General features: G+C 36.6%; 1 protein-coding gene across 1 annotated transcript in view; it reads right to left on the bottom strand.

Moving 5' to 3' along the window:
* The window catches only part of L3MBTL4 (L3MBTL histone methyl-lysine binding protein 4), a 503,654-nt gene that overhangs the window by 340,904 nt on the left and 138,610 nt on the right, over window positions 1-24,140 (bottom strand). The window contains 6 exon segments of the mRNA XM_057504056.1: window positions 5,403-5,478; window position 6,921; window positions 12,632-12,783; window positions 14,283-14,379; window positions 16,141-16,274; window positions 17,346-17,450. Coding sequence (XP_057360039.1) covers window positions 5,403-5,478; window position 6,921; window positions 12,632-12,783; window positions 14,283-14,379; window positions 16,141-16,274; window positions 17,346-17,450 — 565 coding nt within the window.

Raw genomic sequence — 24,140 nt, 5'->3', positions numbered from 1 at the left:
CCTTTTAACATGATGCAAAAAGCATGATCTATGAAAGGAATCAGTGACAAGCTGAACTACATTAAAATTAAAAACTTCTGCTTTTCTATACACACTGTCAAGTGAATGAAAAGACAAGCCACAACTGGGAGAAAATATTTCCAAAAGACATATCTGAAAAAGAACCAATCCAAAATACACATATTAAGAAAAACTCTTAAAACTCAACAATAAGAAAACAAACAACCTGATTAAAAACAAGCCAAAACCTTACCAGACACTGCACTAAAGAAGATTTACAAATGACAAATAAGCAAACGGTAAGACACTCTGCATCAGGTGTCATCAAGGAAATGCAAATTAAAACAACAATGGCATAACACTGTGCACATAGGCAAATGGCCAAATCTAAAACACTGACAGCACCAAATGCTGGTGAGGATGTAGAGCAACAAGAATTCTTATATATTGCTGGTGGAAATATTTATTGTTATAGCCACTTTGGAAGACAGTTTAGTGCATTCTTACAGAACTTAACATCTTATCATACCATCCAGCAATCTCATGCCTTGGTATTTACCCAAAGGAGTTGAAAACACGTCCACACAAAAACTTCCCCACAGATTTTAAAGCAGCTTTATTCATAATTTCCCAAACTTGGAAACAACTAAGATGTGCTCCAGTAGGTGAATGGATAAATAATCTGAGATGCAACCATTCAATGGAATATTACTGAGCGCTAAGAAGAAATGAGCTATTAAGTCATGAGAAGACATGGAGGAATGTTAAATGTGTATTACTAAGTGAAAGAAGCCAATCTAAAAAGGCTACCTCCTACATGATTCCAACTACATGACATTCTGGAAAGGGCAAAACCACAGAGACAGTAAAAAGACTATTAGCTGCCAGAGATTTTGGAGTGTGAGAGATGACTAAGCAGAGCACAGAGGGTTTTAAAGTAGTGAAAACACTCTCTTTGATAGCATAATAATAAATACATGTCATTACACATTTGTCCAAGCCCATAAAATGTATTTTACCAAGAATGAACCATAAATAAACTATTTAGTTTGGGTGATAATGATGTGTCAGTTTGGGTCATCAATTGAAATTAATGTATCACTGTGGCTGGGGGATGTTGTTATTGATTGGGTGAGGTTGTGCATGTGTGGAGAATGGAGGTATATGGGAAACCTTTGTACCCTCCTCTCAATTCTGCTGTAATTTAAATTTTTTCTTAAAAAATGTTGGAAAGAAAAACACTGTGATACTGGCATGGACCAATGAAATAGAATCAAGTCTAGAAATGATCCTAAATATCTATGGCCAGCTGATTTTCAATGATGTTGATAAGATCATTCAATGGATAAAGAATAGTTTCTTCTACAAATAGTACTGGGAAAATTGGGTAATCAGATGCAGAAAAATGAAGTTGGATGCCTACTTTACTTCATACACAAAAATTAAATCAAAATGGTTCACTAACTCAAATATAGGAGCTAAAATTATAAAATACTCAGGAAAAAACATAGGAGTAAATCCTTATGATCTCAAATATGACAATGGATTCTTAGATTTAATAACAAAGCATAAGCAACAGACAAAAAATAGGCAAATCAGACTTCATCAAAATTAAAACTATTGTGTATCTAAGGACATTATCAAGAATGTGAAAATACAACCTATAGAACGGAAAAAACATGTGATAATCATTTTTACAATATGGGTTTAATATCTAGAATATATAAAGAATTCTTATAATAAAAATAATAAATAATGGTACATGATAAAATATTTAAATAAAAATATTTTAAAGAATATATAATTTTTAAAAGTGGGCTAAGGATTTGAATAGATGTTTCTTGAAATAAGTTATACAAATGACCAATAATCACATGAAAAGATGATCAACATCATTAGTCAGAGAAATGCAAATCAAAACCACAATGAGATACCACTTCACACTCAATGGGATGGTTTTAATCAAGAAATAGGAAAGAGCAAGTGTTGACAAGGATACTGAAAGATAGGAACCATCATAACATTGCTAGTACAGATATAAAATGGCACAGGTGCTTCAGCGAACAGTGTCATTTGCTCAAAATGTTAAACACATTTTGACTCAGCAATTACACTCTTAGGTATATAGCCAAGAAAAATGAAGACGTATGTCCACACAGAAAACTGTATAGGAGTACTTATGGCTGCATTATTCATAAAAGCCAAAAGCACAAACAAACCAAATGCCCATCAACAGATGAACAGATAAACAAATTGTGTTATATCCATATAGTCAAATAGTATTCAGTCATAAAAAGAACCAATGTACTGATATATGCTACAACTTGGATAAACCTAAAAAACATTACACTCCATGATAGAAGCCAGACACAAAAGGTAATGTTTTGCATAATTCATTTTGTATAATATATTTAGAATAGGAAAACCCATAGAAAGCAGATTAGAGGTTACCAGAGCATAGGAGGCAGGGAGTGGGGACTGTCTACTAAATACAGCATGTTTAGAGACAACTGGTGGTTATATAACATTATGAACATACTAGCATTGAACTGTGTACTTTAAAATGGTTATTTGTATGTTATGTGAATTGCAGTCTTAAAACTACAAGATATCACTGAAAGAAAATTAAAGGCCTAAATAAATGGAAAGAGGCCCCATGTTCATGGGCTAGAAAACTTAGTCTTCTTAAATGGCAATACTCCCAAAGATTGATCTATATACACATCAATAACTATCAAAGTCCCACTTGGCTTCTTTTAGGCAGAACTTGGCAAGCTAATTCTAATATTCACAGGGAAATGCAAGTGACTCAGAATAGCTAAAAGAATCTTGAAAAAGAAGAGAGAACAGAGTTAGAGGACTCACAAATTCTATTTTCAATATTTTCTGACAAGATACAGTAATTAGCAAAGTGTGGCATTGGTATAAGAGCAGACATACAGACCTATGGAATAGAATTGAGAGTCCAGAAATAAACACATACATCTATTATCAGCTGATTTTTAATAAATCTGGCACGATCTATCAATGGGGAAAGTATGGTCTTTTGTGACAAGTCTTTGGGAACTTAGATTCAGTAGTACTTGCTTAGATACCATAAGCATAACAACAGAAGAAAAAATAGGTAAATAGGACTTCATCAAAATGAAAAACTTCTGTGCTTTGAAAGAAACTATCAAGAAAGTGAAAAAGACAGCAGGGCCTAATATCTAATCAAAGAACTCTAATAACTCAGTAGTTATTAGACAATAGTAAAAAGACAACCCAATTTAAAGATGAGCAAAAGACTTAAATAGATCTTCTTTGAAAGATGATACACAAATGACCAATAACCACTTGAAAAGACACTCAACATCATTAGTCACTAGAAAGATGCAAATCAAAACGACATTGACATATGACTTCATATCCACTAGGACTGGCTGTAATCAAAAAGACAGTAATGTGTTGGTGAGGATGTGAAGAAATTGGACTCATACATTGATACTGGGAATGTAAAACGTGCGGCCACTTTGGAAAATAGTTTACTGATTCCTCACACACAGTTACCCTATGAAACACCAATTCCACTCTGAGCATGACACTAAGAGAGATGAAAATTTGCTACTCAAAAACTTAAACATGAAACTTCACAGCAGCCTTATTTGTAATGGTAAAAAAGTGAAAACAACCCAAAAGCCCATCACCCAATGAATGCATTCACAAAATGTGATATATTCATATATTGGGAAATTACTTGTAAATAAAAAGGAATGAAGTACTGATTCATGCTACAACCTGAGTCCTGAAAATGTGATGCCAAGCAAAAGAAGCAGACACAAAAGGCCACACATTGTATGATTCAATTTTCATGAATGTCCAGAGTAGCCAAGTCCATGGATACATACAGCAGATTAGTGGGTGCCTAGGCCTGAGAGGGAGGAGAGAACAGGGTAACTGGTAAGGGTGTGGAAACCTCTTCCGTCCACGGCGGTGACGGTGGCGGGGCTTGTGAATAAGCCGTATGCTGAAAGGGCAAAATGCACAGTATGCCAAACAAAGTGCTTATGTGAACACACGAAGGAGCCGGGGCAGTGTCTCAGTGGATTAAAAAACCCTTTAGTTTGTAAAAGGAATATAATAAATACATGAGGTTTAGACACAGGCTAATTGGAGATTCTAATTCAAACACTGTACATCAGGATCAAATCTCCTCAGAATTTTAAACTTAACTCAGAGAGGATAGCTTGACCCTGAACTGAAGAATTTCTAATGCTAAATTAGTCTAAGGCTAATACTATCACTCAGATTTCAAGGGGAAAGTGCAGAAGTGAGGGCTCATCTCCAGGCTCACCAATTCATGCCACATATTCTGAGACCCCTGGAACATTTCACCTCAACTCAAGGACATTATTCTAAAGCTAGGATCTGCCTGTTTTGCAGAAAAACAGGGTGAACAACTCTAAATCTTTCTGCATATCAACATTAGAAATAAGGAAGATGATACATATTTCATAAAATCTTTCTAGCCTAACTGGATGTTTTTAAATAGGCTGTGGTTTTTGTTTTGTTTTGTTTTGTTCTACTTGTCTTTAATTTTTCAGGTTTTTTCACTGAACTCCTGAATTTGATGACAAATTCTAACATTTTTCATATTGAGGAAAAACACAAAAAACAGAATTCCAGAATAATTCAGATGAAAAGGTTAAAGATCTGCTCCATTCTAGAATGACATGTTCCTTACTTTGCATTTCTTCCTGTACATTTTTTATTGAAAGGAATAGTTTTCTTTCAGAACACGTGTTTCAAAAATGCTAAGATTACACAGCCATTATATTTAAATCCAGTTTGAAACAAGAAAATAAGAGATTTGATAGAGAACATTTCCCAATATTTCTGTAATGAGAAAAAATACAATTAACTAGAGAGAGAGTCCCTACTTGAGTGTTTAGCTGAGTCATTAAGTTGGTTTACTGAAGGGGTCTGGCAAGCTTGGAGACACATTTTTAAGTTAATTCTCATTTTTTACAGTGCAACATTTCCTACATTTAACTCCAAAGTTAAGTATATTCAATAATCTTATGGGTCAATGAATAAATTAGTGGAAGTTATAAGATAAATGATGAAGGTAGAGGTAGTTAGTTCTAAATGTCAATCCCCAGCAATTATACTCATTTCGTTGGGATAGAAATTCCTCAGCAACTTTTTCTAAATGACTGCCTAATACATCATTGTAAACACAATTCATTTTCCTTTTGGGTACAGATGTGTAGATTTCAGACATCTGGGGCACTTAGGGGACAACAGAATCTTGCACAGCATTTTCACAGACATTTTGTATTGAAATGTGGTTTGCATAAACAAAATAGGAATAGTCACTGCCACTCACAGAGGTGGCTTCAAAAAAACCCAGCCAGTCTCACCTTGGGGTGTTACCAGAGTTCTTCCATTCTCCTGACAACAACCAGCTGGCTGGACATAAGGACTATTTCCATCACACTTGCAGAAACAGGACTGGTTTAGATCCCACATTACTCAACAGCAGAGAAAGAATTCAAGAGTAATGACCATTCTGAAAATTTAGTGATACACTGGAAAATATTACTTCAGAGCTAAAATATTTTACAGCTAAAGAGAATTAGAAGTAATTTTTAGTACTGTATTTTGTAAGCTGAGTGACCAAACATGTCTTGCATATAACCTTCTTGAAATTTAAAAACATTTTTTTAAAAGGTGTTTGACAAGGACCTGAAATGCTAGTGATTTCTCAAAGGGTGAACATTTTAATAAACATCTACCACTTCTTGCCTGCAGCAAGGAAAACATTAATAAGCCAGTCCAAATTTTAATAGGGCAGACCAGCCTCCATACACTTACAATTTCCTCTCTCTCTTTTTTTTTCTTTTTTCTTTTTTTAATTTTATTTTGGTATCATTAATCTACAATTACATAAAGGACATTATATTCACTAGGCTTCCCCCCTCACCAAGTCCCCCCCACATACCCGTTCACAGTCACTGTCTATCAACATAGTAAGATGATGTAAAATCACAACTTGTCTTCTCTGTGTTGCACAGCCCACCCCATGCACCCCACACACTATACATGTTAATCGTAATGCAACCTTTCTTTTTTCCCGCCCTTATCCCTCCCTTCCCATCCGTCCTCCCCAGTCCCTTTCCCTTTGGTAACTGTCAGTCCATTCTTGGGTTCTGTGATTCTCTTGCTGCCTTGTTCCTTCAGTTTTCTTTTGTTCTTATACTCCACATATGACTGAAATCATTTGGTACATGTCTTTCTCTGCCTGGCTTATTTCACTGAGGATAATACCCTCTAGCTCCATCCATGTTGTTGCAAATGGTAGGATCTGTTTTTTCCTTATAGCTGAGTAATATTCCATTGTGTATATGAACCACATCTTCTTTATCAATTCATCTACTGATGGACATTTAGGTTGCTTCCATATCTTGGCTATTGTAAATACTGCAGCGATAAACATAGGGGTGCATCTGACTTTTTCAAACTGGAGTGCTGCATTCTTAGGGTAAATTCCTAGAAGTGGAATTTCTGGGTCAAATGGTATTTCTATTTTGAGCATTTTGAGGAATCTCCATACTGCTTTCCACAATAGTTGAACTAATTTACATTCCCACCAGCAGTGCAGGAGGGTTCCCCTTTCTCCACAACCTCGCCAACATTTGTTGTTGTTTGTCTTTTGGATGGTAGCCATCCTTACTGGTGTGAGATGATATCTCATTGTGGTTTTAATTTGCATTTCTCTGATGACAAGCGATGTGGAGTATCTTTTCATGTGTCTGTTGGCCATCTGAATTTCTTCTTTAGACAACTGTCTATTCAGCTCCTCTGCCCATTTTTTAATTGGATTATTTGCTTTTTGTTTGTTGAGGTGTGTGAGCTCTTTATATATTTTGGAGGTCAACCCTTTATTGGAACTGTCGTTTACAAATACGTTCTCCCATACCGTAGGGTACCTTTCTGTTCTATTGATGGTGTCCTTTGCTGTACAGAAGCTTTTCAGCTTGATATAGTCCCATTTGTTCATTTTTCCTTTTGTTTCCTTTGCCGGGGGAGATATGTGCAAGAAGAGGTCACTCATGTTTATGTCTAAGAGATTTTTGCCTATGTTTTTTTTCTAAGAGTTTTATGGTTTCATGACTTACATTCATGTCTTTGATCCATTTCGAATTTACTTTTTCATATGGGGTTTGACAGTGATCCAGTTTCATTCTCTTACATGTAGCTGTCCAGTTTTGCCAGCACCATCTGTTGAAGAGACTGTCATTTCCCCATTGTATGTCCATGGCCCCTTTATTGAATATTAGTTGACCATATATGTTTGGGTTAATGTTTGGAGTCTCTATTCTGTTCCATTGGTCTGTGGCTCTGTTCTTGTGCCAGTACCAAATTGCCTTGATTACAGTGGCTTTGTAGTAGAGCTTGAAGTTGGGGAGGGAGATCCCACCCCACTTTATTATTCCTTCTCAGGATTGCTTTGGCTATTCGGGGTCTTTGGTGTTTCCATATGAATTTTTGAACTATTTGTTCCAGTTCATTGAGGAATGCTTTTGGTAATTTGATAGGGATTGCATCGAATCTGTATATTGCTTTGGGCAGGATGGCCATTTTGACGATAATAATTCTTCCTAGCCACAAGCATGGGATGAGTTTCCATTTGTTAGTGACCTCTTTAATTTCTCTTAAGAGTGTCTTATAGTTTTCAGAGTATAGGTCTTTCACTTCCTTGGTTAGGTTTATTCCTAGGTATTTTATTCTTTTTGATGCTATTGTGAATGGAATTGTCTTCCTGATTTCTCTTTCTATTAGTTTATTGTTAGTGTATAGGAAAGCCACAGATTTCTGTGTGTTAATGTTGTATCCTGAAACTTTGATGAATTCCGATATTAGCTCTAGTATTTTTGGAGAGGAGACTTTTGGGTTTTTTATGTACAATATCATGTCATCTGCAAATAGTGACAGTTTAACTTCTTCTTTACCAATATGGATTCCTTGTATTTCTTTGTTTTGTCTAAGTGCTGTAGCTAGGACCTCCAGTACTATGTTGAATAACAGTGGGGAGAGTAGGCATCCCTGTCTTGTTCCCGATCTCAGAGGAAAAGCTTTCAGCTTGTCGCTGTTCAGTATGATGTTGGCTGTGGGTTTATCATATATGGCCTTTATTATGTTGAGGTACTTGCCATCTACACCCATTTTGCTGAGAGTTTTTATCATGAATGGATGTTGAATTTTATCGAATGCTTTTTCAGCATCTATGGAGATGATCATGTGGTTTTTGTCTTCTTTTTGTTGATGTGGTGGATCATGTAGATGGATTTTCGAATGTTGTAACATCCTTGCATCCCTGGGATGAATCCCACTTGGTCATGGTGTATGATCCTTTTGATGTATTTTTGAATTTGGTTTGCTAATATTTTGTTGAGTATTTTTGCATATACGTTCATCAGGGATATTGGTCTGTATTTTCTTTTTTGGTGGGGTCTTTGCCTGGTTTTGGTATTAGGGTGATGTTAGCTTCATAGAATGAGTTTGGGAGTATTCCCTCCTCTTCTATTTTTTGGAAAACTTTAAGGAGAATGGGTATTATGTCTTCTCTGTATGTCTGATAAAATTCCGAGGTAAATCCATCTGGCTCGGGGGTTTTGTTCTTTGGTAGTTTTCTGATTACTGCTTTAATTTCGTTGCTGGTAATTGGTCTCTTTAGAGTTTCTGTTTCTTTCTGGGTCAGTCTTGGAAGGTTGTATTTTTCTAGGAAGTTGTACATTTCTCCTTGGTTTCCCAGCTTGTTAGCATATAGGTTTTCATGGTACACTCTAATTATTCTTTGTATTTCTGTTGGGTCCGTCGTGATTTTTCCTTTCTTGTTTCTGATTCTGTTGATATGTGTTGACTCTCTTTTCCTCTTAATAAGTCTGGCTAGAGGCTTGTCTATTTTGTTTATTTTCTCAAAGAACCAGCTCTTGGTTTCATTGATTTTTGGTAGTGTTTTATTCTTCTCAATTTTATTTATTTCTTCTCTGATCTTTATTATGTCCCTCTTTCTGCTGACCTTAGGCCTCATTTGTTCTTCTTTTTCCAATTTCGATAATTGTGACATTAGACTATTCATTTGGGATTGTTCTTCCTTCTTTAAATATGCTTCGATTGCTATATACTTTCCTCTTAAGACTGCTTTTACTGTATCTCACAGGAGTGGGGCTTTGTGTTATTGTCATTTGTTTCCAGATATTGCTGGATCTCCATTTTAATTTGGTCATTGATCCATTCATTATTTAGGAGCATGTTGTTAATCATCCATGTGTTTGTGAGTCTTTTTGCTTCCTCTGTACAATTTATTTCTAGTTTTTTGCCTTTGTGGTCAGAAAAGTTGGTTGGTAGGATTTCAATCGTTTGGAATTTACTGAGGCTCTTTTTGTGGCCTAGTATGTAGTCTATTCTGGAGAATGTTCCATGTGAACTTGAGAAGAATGTGTATCCTGTTGCTTCTGGATGTAGAGTTCTATAGATGTCTATTAGGTCCATCTGTTCTGGGGTGTTTTTCAGTTCCTCTGTGTCCTTACTTATTTTCTCTCTGGTGGATTTGTCCTTTGGAGTGAGTGGTGTGTTGAAATCTCCAAAAATGAATGCATTGCATTCTCTTTCCTCCTTTAATTCTGTTAGTATTTGTTTCACATATGTTGGTGCTCCTGTATTGGGTGCATATATATTTATAATGGTTATAAACTCTTCTTGGACTGAGCCCTTTATCATTATGTAATGTCCTTCTTTATCTTTTGTTACTTTCTTTATTTTGAAGTCTATTTTGTTTGATACTTGTATTGCAACACCTGCTTTTTTCTCTCTGTTGTTTGCATGAAATATTTTTTTCCATCCTTTGACTTTAAGTCTGTGCATGTCTTTGGGTTTGAGATTAGTCTCTTGTAAGCAGCATATGGATGGGTCTTGCATTTTTATCCATTCTATTACTCTGAGTCTTTTGATTGGTGCATTCAGTCCATTTACATTTAGGGTGATTATTGAAAAGTATGTAGTTATTGTCATTGCAGGCTTTAATTTTGTGGTTACCAAAGGTTCAAGGTTAGCTTCTTTACTACCTATTGTCTAACTTAACTCGCTTATTGAGCTATTATAAACATGGTCTGATGATTCTTTATTTCTCTCCCTTCTTATTCTTCCTCCTCCATTCTTCATATGTTGGGTGTTTTGTTCTGTGCTCTTTTTAAGAGTGCTCCTATCTAGGGCAGTCCCTCTAAGATGCCCTGTAGAGGTGGTTTGTGGGAGGCTAATTCCCTCAACTTTTGCTTGTCTGGGAATTGTTTAATTCCTCCTTCACATTTAAATGATCGTCGTGCTGGATACAGTATTCTTGGTTCGAGGCCCTTCTGTTTCATTGCATTAAGTATATCATGCCATTCTCTTCTGGCCTGTAAGGTTTCTGTTGAGAAGTCTGATGATAACCTGATGGGTTTTCCTTTGTAGGTGACTGTTTTTTCCTCTCTGGCTGCCATTAATAGTTTGTCCTTGTCTTTGATCTTTGCCATTTTAATTATTATGTGTCTTGGTGTTGCCCTCCTTGGATCCCTTGTCATGGGAGTTCTCTGTACCTCTGTGGTCTGAGAGGCCATTTCCTCCCCCAGTTTGGGGAAGTTTTCAGCAATTATTTCTTCAAAGACACTTTCTATCCCTTTTTCACTCTCTTCTTCTTCTGGTACCCCTATAATGAGGATATTGTTCCATTTTGATTTGTCACTCAGTTCTCTTAATATTCTTTCATTCTTGGAGATCGTTTTATCTCTCTCTGCATCACCTTCTCTCCGTTCCTGTTCTATGTTTTCTAGTCCATTAATGGTCTCTTGCATCTTGTCCATTCTTCTTTGAAGTCCTTCCATGGATTGTTTTATTTCTATATTCTCCCTCCTTAGTTCTTGCATATTTTTCTGCAAGTCCATCAGCATGGTTATGACTTTTGTTTTGAATTCTTTTTCAGCAACACTGGTTAAATATATCTCCCCAAGTTCCTTCTCAGGGGAAGATGTAGAAGATGTCGAAGCTGTCTGGGTTAGTCTTGTCTGGATCAAATTTTTTTGCCTTTTCATGTTGATAGGTGTAGTGGTATGCTATTGACGCGTCTGTCAGATGGGAGAGCTTAGACTTTTCCACTTGCTCCTGGCCTTTCTTTACTGGGACAACTGCGACCCCTAGTGGCTTTTGTTGGGCAATTGCATGTAGACTGGGTCTCTGTATCTTGCCGGTCCGGTATTAAGGAAGCTCCCTTGCTGTGGGCGTGGCCAGCCTCAGGCTGCTGCTATGCTATGGCGAGGCCCCGGAGGGGTAATGTACAGGAGGCTGTTTGGCTGTTTACCTCCGTGAGGGGTCTCAGAGCTGTTGCCCAGGGGGTTAGTGCACCTGGAGTTCCCTGGAATTTCCAGCTGCTGGACTGTGACCCAGGATGCTTCCGTCCAGTTGTGGGGTCCCTGTCCCTTTAAGACTTTCAAAAAGTACTTGCTTTTCTTTGTTCCAGAGGTGCCGGCTGTTGGACCCGCTCACAGGTCTTACTGTCCTGCTTCCCTAGTTTCCAGCTCCCCACGCACGCACTGTGTGTCTGAGCTCTAGTGCGGATGGCCAGGGCTAGGTGTTCAGCAGTCCTGGGCTCCCTCTCCCTCCCCACTCTGACTCCTCTCCTCCCGCAGGAGCTGGGGTGAGGGGCCTCGGGTCCCGCCAGGCTGAGGCTTGTATATTACCCCTTTCACCAGGCGCTGGGTTCTCGCAGGTGTGGATGTGGTCTGGCTGTTGTCCTGTGTCTTCTGGTCTCTCTTTTAGGGATAGTTGTATTTGTTGTATTTTCAAAAATATATATGTTTTTGGGAGGAGATTCCCACTGTCCTACTCACATTGCCATCTTGGGTCTGCCCTCCAAAAATGTATCCTCTCTGTCTTTTTCAAGGAACCCAGACCATTTTATCTAAGACACATGCAGAAATCATTTATGCTCTTCTTCTTAGTTGAAAGAAGAAAATAGGGCCCTCTTCATGCACATGTAGAACTACAGACTTCGGCTGAGACTTGTCAGTAATTCTGGATATACTGTGAAGAAGTTGTACAAAAATTATTTTTGCCAGGCCCTCTTCCATATTTCAGGTTTTTACCCAGAAAATCCTGTTCATGCAGGCAATGTTAATTTAATGGCATTGTAGCATACATTTTTTCTGCTCCCCACAGGCTTTCAAATAATTCACTCAATCTTCTGTGAATCATCCTTTTTAAAAATACGGCAGGCTGAGCTCACTTTTTTTCAGGGAAAAACACTGCGATTTCTTAACTTCCTATTCACAAAAAGTGCTTCCCTTAAAAACTAGACACATTCTATACATTTGCCCTGAACTGTCCATATATTTCAGATGAGGGCTCATTAGGGAACCTCTCACAGAATGGAGAAAAAGTTACTTGGGCTCTTTAATTCAACAGCTCATGTGAAAGACAAGGTAACGAAAAATCTGTCACTAAATCCCTGATGTTCATTACTATTAGAACAGCAAGAACAGTGACAGTACTGGGATAAAATAAATTCTTAGTACCAAACATAAACACACAAAAATAAATGCACATTGTGTCTCACCAGTAATCGTAGCTCTCATCCCAATTGTCAAAATGCACTAGTAAGCGATCATCAACATCTGCTATGGTCGCCACACACACCAAGGAAGGGTTCTTCCTGTCCACGGCCTCCAGCTTCATTCCAACCTGAAACCCTTTAGCCATTGGCCCATTCTAACACAGCAACAGAGGGAAGAGCCACAAAAGGAAAAGGACACCAAACGGGACTGAGCCACTGTCAAAACTTGTAGAATTTTTAGCATCAGAAAAGTCTACAGGGTATCAACACTTAGCCTCCTCAGGAATGAAGCCAGCAAATGCCAGTAAATATATTCCAACCGACTGTTAGGAGGTTTACATTCATAACAAAGACCTGGGAGACTAGCTTTTACATGGTGCTTTTCTCTTTTGTTGTGCAGGTAGGTTTTAGTTCTCTTATCTTCATCATTTCCCCCCTTCAGTTCTTAGAATAATCCATATTAATTTTAAAATATAATTTTTACTGAATACACTAGCATCAAATGATTTTCTATGCTCCCCATAAGCTTTTGAATAGTTTCCAAATAGCATTATTTGGAAAAGTAGTAAAGATAGGCAATTTAGCACAAAATTACCAAATATACTATGGTCAGATCTGAAAATAGCTTCCTCAATATTTAAAGAACACATACACTAATCCATAAATAAAATTACAGTTAAAAATAGTCAACATTTTTAGTATCTGCACATATATTTTTGTATTAAAAATACAAGGGCTATGATTTACAATAAGAGTACAATGACAAAACACCACTTTTCATAGAGCTATAATTAGCCAGCCCTGGCATTTAGGAAGTCTACATGCATCTGGGGAAGAGAACAGGGTTTTTTCCTACTTCTCTACTATTCATACCAAACCCTGATTTTTGTTTTCCTTCAGCACAGTTCATTTTTAATAGCAATCTCACATTTCTATAACTCTCTTCCCTTGACACAATTCTATGAAACACATCAAAAGGTTCTACAACACTGATTTGGACAGGATACTGAAGCATGGAGAAGCTGGGTTTGTCCCAGACCGGCACAAAGCCAGTACGTGGCAGGGCTGACTTCTGACTCTAGGCTGCACTACCCCCTTCCCGGATGTGTGGCCTCACTGCTGAGCCCAGAGATGGGCTCGGAGTAGGTGGAGGCTGTGACTCACTCTCATTCTCTCCTGAAGACTTTCTAGGTTGCTGGGACACCCATGGCACTGGGAGTGTGCTCTACCCAAACCCTCTTTCACCCCTTAAATAGGTAAGAAACATCACCCTCATTCTAATTACATGCAATTACAAGTATGCTGGCCACATTCAAAGTCTACCTGGGGTATCTACTCATCTCAAAATACTAAAACTAAGTTTAATCAAGCAATCCACTGGAAGCAGAAAGGAAAAAACATTTCTGATAGGCATTTTAAATGTAGCAGGTTTAGTATAACATTTTGAAGTCTCTCCATCTAATTAAAGTACATAATTGTATATTTAAAGGTGAAAATAAAGATATGCCCATAGGAAGCTGAAAAATTAAGTGAGAAAAGTCATAAGAAGCTAAGGATTCTTGGAAGATTAAAATACTACAGAATATATACTGAATTTTACAGAAATTTAAGCTCAAGCAAAAATCTGATTTATATTGAGGAGGAAAATACTTACAGAACTTCTTCTGTTTCTGAATAATTTCTTGGGAGCATTTTGCAATTTGCAGGCCTTCAAGTAATCCATCCAAACAAACTTATCTTTTCTATATCCTAAAAAAAGTACAGAAAACTCAAAATACCCACAAGATGTAGCCATGTGCACATTAAATACATTCTTCTTATTCAGTCTTCTGCCATAAATTCAGTGTCCTTTAGCAGACCACAAGATTTAAATTAAAATCTCTAAATTGTTTCAGTGCTGTTTAATGTATGAAATCAAAACTGTCAAGTGTGATTTCCCATCATTCACATCATTCCTGCAATTTTTAAAAATTCATTAACATATGGGATTGATAACCCTGGTGGCCTGATTACAGAGTCTCATCTCCCATGAAGGCTTTCCAAAATGGGCAAAGAGAAGAGACAAAAGTTCCTGAATCTGCCATTGCTCCTAAAGAAGCCATGTCATCAAGACCATCGATGTCCTCATGGGCAGACACGTGAGGTCAATCACAGAACCTTCATGTTCTAAAGACCATTTGGCAGCTCCTGCTTTCTGCTCCACATCTTTGCAGGTTTCCCATTTTTAAAATGCCTTATCCTCCCATCCATATGCTCTGAAGTGGCTCACATGGTGCTGGGCCAAATCAGACGGGCTCAGTATTTTCTGATTGAATGTTACACTAAAAGAAAAGCCAAGCTCCTTGCAAAGCCTTCAGGGCCCTGGCTGCATCCCTGACTATCTCTTACCTTCTCATCCATGCCTCTGCTCCAGCCACATTCATCTCCCCAGGTTTCCTTAACTGCACCCAGAACACTTTACCCCAGGGCATTTGCTCCTGCTTTCCTGGCTGACAGGCACTCCCACCTAGGTAGCCACACTGCCTTCCCTCCCATTTCATCCATGCATCTGTCAAGTTATGTTCCAGACCTTTCTTTACCACCCTATCTGAAAAAGTATCCCTGACTACTCTCAGTCCCCCAATCCTGTCACTGCTTGACACTGTATCTTTATCCTTCTTCCTCCCTCCTCTAGCATAAAAGCCCCATGAAGACAGAGAAGGGTCATTCACTCACTGCCATTTCCCCTGTGCCTGCACATAATAAGGGGCTCCACAAATATCTACTGAATGAATCAGCCAGTAGCCTGTTAATAGCTTGCATGCAAGAGCAATCTTAGGCGACTGCCTTTAGTCTTGAGGATGGATCCCAAAGGACACCCTAAGTTAGTTGCTAAGACTAAAATGACTATTTACTGACACTGGAAACTGCCACAGTCATCAAACTGTCTAGCATTCAAACAGGACACCTTGCAGAGCAGTCTGATGTGTAAGGAAACCAGCCCACTGCCAGCTCTACTGATCAAATCCTCACCTCACAAGCACAGAGCAAACAAAAAAAGCTTCAGGTACACTTGCCGGTCCCAGGTTCCTTTAGCATACAACAAATGACAAAGGTGAGATTTTTAATTTTCATCAAAAGAAAACAGAGAGTGAAATTGTTTCTTTCTTGACTCCCTGTTTCCTAGGATTTCTGTTTGAAACAAATGATATACAGTGAATCAGGTTTCCCCACTGTACAGTAACGATTAAGTGAAATATATCATTTCAACCATGATTTAAACATTAATTTCTTCCCTCTTTAAAAGGTTTAATAAACTTTATGTAAAATAAAATGCTCTAATATTTGACCTAAACAGTCATTGATACTTTTCTTTTAAAGACATTTATTTATTTCTAAGAATGGTATATTGTAGTCTTACTGCTTTTTGTGGATCAAACTTTTATTTGGAAAATCAATTCATACCAGGCTCTCTTGTTAGTATTTCAAGAAATGTTGTTAACATAATACTCATCTCTTTCCATCCTGGCTTATTAGGGATGTGCAATTTATGTTCGGTCTTTTCACACCACCCTACTGGATGAATATCAGGGGAACCAGCATTGGTCCAAAAATCATAGCAGCTTAAATAACCATCAAAATGAAGTCTCAGATGGTAACCACACACCTGCAAAATGGAATGTTTTCAATTGTTCATTAAATGTCATGGATCTGAAGAATACACAAAACTAACAAAATATTCATATATTCCGTCAGTACCATCAACATGTATGAACTAATCCTTCCATCTAATTGTGTTTGTATTATAGAATAAATTTATAGATGACATCTGAGTAAGACAAAATGCTAACAAAATAGACATTATCTTTTAAGTATCTAGAATTTTTCCTGCAAAAAAAAATTATCCTTTTATTCAGTCTAGGCTTCAAAGGTCAGTTTATATTTCCATTAATTGACAACTTTATTTATTCATTCAATACCTATCAAATATTCCTTTCAGAAAGCCCATCCCTCGCTGTCTGGCTTGGATTCATATCCCAAGACAATATAAGCCAATGTACAGGGCAAAACCAAAATGAGTGTGACCTTATTTCAATTCTAACATATGGATCTAATGTACTCAGTAAAGGAAATAATAAAATAGTCTCAGAAATATGTCCTGTAAACATACTATACAATTTAATAGCTATAATCAATCAATAAATTGAATGGATAGTATTTCCTATGTTTAATGTTATTAAAAACATAGAGGTCTTTTATCAATTTAATAACAAAATGTTTAGTAAACATTAAATTTTATAAGCCACTTACTTTCATCAATGGCTTTTCACTCCATTAATTTTCATAAAATGCATGTATATCTATATATATATATATATAAAATTCATGTGCCTAGATAATTTTCATATACATTTCTCATTAGTTCAGATAAAGCTTGAATAACTGTGTCTCTTTAAACAGACAAAATCAATGTTGTGGGATCCACTGATTGTTATCAACCTTAGGTGAAAACTATTTACCAATTAAATCAAGAGCAGCTTCTAGAAATGAGGGATTTACCAAAATATCAATCTTTGGAGGGGGAAAAAATTCTTAACATATTTTATCCACCACTGATTAAAATAAATCTATAATGTACTGGAACTTGTTTATAAGAGAAATTATTCAAATTCATTATTCTCTAGAATTATTTGCTGTCACTGTGCAATTATCCCAAGACAACAATACCATCTCTTACCTGAGCAATAGAAAGTATACAAAATACAGATGGATGTCAAGGGTCAATGCCTTCTAATTTCATTCCAACCTGAAAACCATTTTCATGCTCCGAAAAGGACTGGTCCTATTAAATTTCAAAATATAACATTAGCCACTGAAATGTCTTCATACTTTGATATTAAAAACACTTTGTGTGCCTATGCATACACTCAAGAAACTTACTGTACTAGTTTGGAAGCTCAAACTTCCAAAGACAGAAGGCTGCTCATATATACTTGGCCCTCAAAGACGGTTTATGGTTTAATCATTTTTATATATTTCTGATACAGTTCATCTGTGAAACTCTTATGTCCTGTGCACTATAGTCCCTGTTCATTCCTTTTGCCCATGTTTCTGTGATGATTCAAAGGAGCTCATCCTTGTACAGAGGAAGCGATCCTCTGTTGATTATGCTGATGACCTATTCCCAGGCTGGACTTGGGTCTTCACTTTGTTTCCAATGACTTCGTTGTAGAGAAATTTTTATTTTAATGCTGAAAAGATATCAATTATTATTTCCTGCACAGCTTGCACATCTCGCCTGCGAAATCCCTCACAACCCTGAAGTTACATGGATATTCTCCTTGTGTTCTTTTAAAAATTTTGTTCTTCAAACTTAAAAATCTACAATACAACTGGAGCTGGTTTTTTCTATGGTGTGAGATAGAAGTCTATTTTTTCATACAAAAAAACAAATTCTTCAATAATTTTTTTTAAAGTATTTGATTGCCTTTCATTGATCTGGAAAGTTACTTCTACTGTGTCATTTTTCCACACACCTGTGGGTCTATTTCTGGACTTCTTACTGTGCTCACTGTTGTATTTGCCTGTATCACATTGTCTTATTTGCATATAATGAGTCTTTCTATCTGGACAGCAATCTTTATATAATTGAGTATTCTAATTCAGAAGCTTGTTCCCTCTCCATTTAATCTAATTATTTTTGTTTGGCCAAGATGTTTTTTAAATTTTCACATAGACTTCAAAAATGCTTTGTCAAAACAAAACTAAATAAACAAAACAGCAGTAGATTCAGACACAGAGAAGCAACTGGTGGTTACTATGGGGGAGGGAGAGGTTGGGTAAGTGAAATAGGTGAAGGGGATAGAGGCACAAAATTTCAATCATAATATAAATTCGTCACTGGATGACCTTTATAAATTAGTTACCTGGTTATATTCATAGGGAATATAATCACTAGTTCTGTAACATCTTTGTACATTGATAGAGAGTAACTACGCTAGTTGGAGTGAGGATTTAATAATATATGTAACTGTTGAATCATTATGTTGTTCAACTGAAACCAATATAATATTATATATCAACTATGCTTCAATAAAATAATAGAACTGTTGTATTTTTGCCTGTGTGTCTTTTAATGTGCATTGCTACTGTAAATGTTATCTATTTCATATAAACTTACTAATTGGTTCCTGTTTAATATTATTTCCTTTAATACTGGTCTTGTTTCCCACAGCTTTGCTGAATTATTAGTTTTGAGCAGATAGTTTCAAGCAGATTCAGCATTACTAGTCAATTTAGTCTTAATTGAAAATAAACTTACAAGTATACTAATAGAAAATGATGATTAAAATCCAGTTCTATTAAATCCAGAGCTGCTTTTTAATCACCAATTTTGTTACTACTTATTACTGCTTAACATATGAATGCCTATTTTTAGGGTGAAATTTACTTCTTTTGAAAAAATCTTTACATTTGTTAATAATGTCAAACTTAAAGAAAATTTGCAAGAATAGTACCAAGAACACATGCAGCCTTTGCTTAGATTTATTTATTGGTTAACAGTCTCTCATTTGTCATTTCCGCTTGCTTCCTGTCTGTCATGTCTATGTGTATATACAAATACATACATACACATAAGATTTTTTTCTGAATTATTTGAGGGCTCTTTACCCTTGAATACTAAATAGCTTTCCTTAAGAGCAGTGTATTTTCCCTGTGAATAGGAACATCTCTTACATACAACAGCTCAGTTATCAACTTCTATGAATTTAACATTTATACATCACTTTTAACTAATCTGTCATATTTCAGTTTTTCCAATTTATCCAACAGTGTACTTTATAACATTTCCCCCACTCCAGACCAGGAGTCAGTCTAGGGTCAGATACTAAATTTAGTTGATACACCTCTTTAGTCTCCCTCAATCTGGAACATTTCTATAGCATTTATCTTTCATAATACTGATATTTTTTAAAGAACATAGATTTTCCCCTTATTCCCCATTTGTTGTAAATAGAGAGTTCCTCATTTTAGATCTGTCTTATGTCTCCCCATGACCAGGTTCAGGTCATGCATTTTTCCAGCATCCTACATGGGTGACGATGAGCCCTTCTCAGGGTACCGCCTCTGAAGACTCATGATGCCCATGTGTCCCCTCATTGGATATGTTAATTTTGATCACACCATTACAGTGCCATCCTATTCCTTCACTCTATAGTTACATAAAAAACAAACACATACATACATACATAAACATTTACCCATATATGCATACATATATGTATTATAAATCATAAGCTCAAACAGATATGTCTGATGCCAATCCATCCCCAAAGGGTTTGTTCTGCCTTTTCCATCGTATTTGTATTTCTCCTCTAACAAGATCAACACATTTACTCATACACGACGAAATCCAATAGCTTATCTACTACAGGTCCAGAACTGTTTTACCCACCTGCTATAGTAAACGAATCTACAAAAAGAACTGAGGATTTAGATGCAGTGTGACCCGCCTCTCTGACATGCACTAACGGGGTGTATAGTTAAAACCTGCATTCATCAACTACTTGGATTCATCATTTTTCCCTCTCTTCAGTGCAGGTATTCACTTAAAATGCTGTTAAATTCACTTGTTTCAATTTGCTTTCAGTCTTAACAATTTATTTGTATTTTTTAATATGTAGAATATTAACATACTTCCAGAAGTTAAAGCTATACAGAAAGGTAATCAAAAAGCCTCTCTCCTTCCCCTACTTTACCCACCGCATTCTACCTCAGGCACCGGACCTACCTCACTGTTTCCTGACTTATCCTTCCTGGGTTCCTTTTTGTAAAAATAGCAGTTATGTTTATGATTTTTCCTTATCTTTCCCTTCCTTCTTACAGAAAAGGTAGAATACTATACATGCTATTTTGCAACTGGATTTTCACTTCCTAATTTCTCTGGAAATCACTCCATGTCAGAACACAGCGATTGCCCACACTCTTTTTTTATAGCTGTGTTATACTCCACTGTGCGTAAGTACAGTAGTTTATTCAACCTTTTCCATACTTGGGTATGTGCCTTTTTTGTATGAATATGAATTAATTTAAAATCCTTATGAACTAGCTTGTAAAATGTTAAAAACTTCTTTACATTCACAGATGACTTTAGAAGCTTCCAAAGAAAAACTTAAAAGATGACAAAACCCAAAATGAAAATGAAATGGTAAGAATGAATGATTTCTCAGGAATATTTTATTTCTGCAAAAATAAATGGCATGTGTGTGTTTTAATTCTCCCAGCCTGCTTCTCACATCTACTCTGTTTTCCAGCAGATTGTATTTAACAAGTTTTGTGTGACTACCTCCTGTTCACTGCTTGGAAATTTCTCAGTTAACTCTAAAAGCACCACTCATATATACATACGCGCACACGCAACACTGAGAAAAGGAAAAGGGGAGACCACAGGGGGAGTATATTAACAATGTTGGAAGGAAATGTAAGAAATGCAGAAACTGAGAGAACATTTTTCATGTTTTAACAAAACTGAAAGATGCAAAACTGGGGATGAGGAGGAACCAGTGTTGTAGTGAGCAGACCATATCTTACCACACAGGAATGATGAATTCAAGACACTGGCAGTAACTCAACTGCTGGGAGTTAGAGTGATCAACATTACTCCTGTCAGCATTTCAAAATGGCTTCTCAGCTGAACATTTGGGAGCTTTATATAATATTGTAAGGAACACTATACGGCTAAAACAGCTGTAGCATTCTTTGAAGTGTTTCAAACAAAAAAAAAGATCCATTTTAATAATCTGGAAGGCAATACTTAGTGAGAAATACCACTGCCTTTCATGCATGTATCTCTTTTCAATTTAATGGTTTATTCATAGCAGACTAAATTTTTTTCCTTGCTAAAAATCTTATATTTTATGAGCATAAATTGATAGCTGTGCTTATAAAATGATATTTTACAATGAAAAAGGGGACGTGGAATCACACACTTAAAGCAAACAAGCCCATTAAATTCGGTCATAAAAAATCATAAGGTTTTACAGATAAATCAATTCAAGCCCAGAGAGGTTAAGAGAATTGCTCAAGGTTACCAACCAGTTTAGTAGTAGAGCATAACTAAGGACCCAACTCTTCTGAAAGGCTGCCAACTCTTTGATCCACACAAGGGGACAGACTGGCACCAAAGCAGACAAAACACAACCTGGCTGGAGGCCATGCACGGCCTCAGGGGCATTTCCAAGGAAGTGCCATGCATTCTTCGGTACAGAAGTTGGTTTTTTTTGTCATTTTCTTTTCTCAGAACAGTGGCAAAATAATGTTTTCTAGTATGAAATTGATGATTTGTGTCACTAATGATAGAGAAGGAGTTATTGAAAGTTATAGCAAAAGCAGGTACAAATGATATACTATTACTTAAAAGTAAAATGAGTCAGAGCATTAGGAAAACAAAAAGCAAAAAAAAAAAAAAAAACCACAAAATACCATAGTAGAGAAAAGCAGAAGGCTACCAGCAACATTCCTTTAGGAAATACTAGGCACTCATTATCATGTGTGTGCCAGTAGATCTTTGCTACAAGAATGGACAAAGTCACAAATGTACAGCATGAACAGCTCTTCGACACCTTAGTAAACATACATGAGAAATTCTGGGCAACATTTTACTTGGTTTACCGCACTACAGGAGCAGAGGGATTATGCTCGTAAGTATTGTTTTTGAGCCACTATATAGACTACAGAAGTTTGGCAGCCATGAGCACCAGTGCAGCATTAGCTAGACATACATGTGTGTAACAGAAAAGAGTCACTATGCTAAATGAAAGATTCTATCTGAGCACCCATATATTTTATTGTTGGTAGACAACAACATTTTCCTGATCTTGGTTCAACATTGAAAGAAATGGGAGAAACTGGACATGCAGTAGAATCAGAGCCACTGAGGCACACATATTTAGCTGCTGTGCAAAGGACCAGACAAGGACCACAGGTGTCTGGTTTGCAGATCTTCACATGATGGCTGTCAAAGGGAAAGATCCTCATGGGAATTTTATATGCAGGTGATGAAAACAAAATTTCTTCTAACACCAAACACCACTTCCATGAATTCAGTGACTTTCTTAAATGGTTTATCTCAGCAACATCTTCAAAATCTCAAATTGTCTCAATGTCTCATTCCAGGGGTGAAATATCACACTTTTAAATGATATCAGGAAGTCTTAGGTAGGCAAACAGCTTGACCACAGAGAATTTTTAACTCTTTATCAACACCTGATTTTCTCTATTCCATGATGAAAAAAAACAATCGTGTTTTTGGTAGTGTAAAAAATTCGAACACTGCTGAAAGGAACATGGGAAAGCATTTTCCTGAGCCAAATACAACCAGAGAAAATATGAATGCATTTGCAGCTCTCTCTGAAGTAGAGAATCAACCTGCCAGATTTTTAACTGGGATATTCTTGCTGACTTATCATTTGATAAAACAAAAGGAGTCTGGGCTTATGTTTGATCTGAATTTCCAAGATGACCTAGATCTATCTGAAGAACCACCAAACACTTACTATCATCACCAACAACTTATAATAGAGACAATTTTGTTATTAAACAGAAATAAAAAATAAGGTATGAAAAGGAATGGTTATAGAGCCTGAGCTATCCTTTATCAGCCATATTCAGATGACTTTCATACACCAAGCACTTACATAGCATTTAACTCTGGGCCAGATGCTGTTCTAAGCATTTTATAAATAAATATCAATTCATCGAACCATCAAAAAAACCCTATGAAATCAATGTTATACATAGCTTTTACAGATGATCAAATTACAACACAAGAGGTTACACTATGTGCCAGAGATGAAAACATGTGTCTGGCTTGAGCATATGGGCAATGGTCACAATGGTAGATCATTCTGAAAGGTTATAGGCCACGTTACCCCACTCAATGCCTAAAGACATTATAAGTTTTAACCATTCATTTTATAATTAAAGCTTAAAATGAGTTTCCAAAATATCTAAAAATCGGGGGTCTGAATATGTACTATATTACCATTAAATGATACCCGGATGTCATAAGTTTGTAAAGAGTGCCATGGAGAGGGCCATACCTCCATATAATGAGAATTTAAGAGAGAACAAAGGTGGCAGTTGAAATCAGGGGAGTAAACATAAACAGCATTAGGATACGTGACTATCCATTTAGGGAGAAAAAGTGACTTATATTCCTACCACAACAGCATATATAACAATAAATATAGATGGAGGGCAAAAAGAGCCATGAAGAGGGCTGAAGGAGGCAGGGGAGTTTCATCTGACATCCAGGTTGCAGCCTTGAAGGAAATTCCCAAGTTTTCCATAATGCAGGAATTTTTACTTTCATAATCTTATTAACATCTACCGATACCTTTAAGGACTTTATGGACAGCTCATGAACAATGATATTTTGTATCTACCTTTTAGTTCCAAATTTCTGTGTGCATTACTACAGCTTCACTGTTCTCCCAGGTATCTTGCAGTGAATCTTCAACCACAAAAGTAT

The sequence above is a fragment of the Manis pentadactyla genome, chromosome 6, assembly GCF_030020395.1.
Source record: "Manis pentadactyla isolate mManPen7 chromosome 6, mManPen7.hap1, whole genome shotgun sequence".
Lineage (NCBI taxonomy): Eukaryota > Metazoa > Chordata > Mammalia > Pholidota > Manidae > Manis > Manis pentadactyla.
Note: the sequence above shows the minus strand (reverse complement) of the source record. Positions and strands in the feature narration are given on the sequence as shown.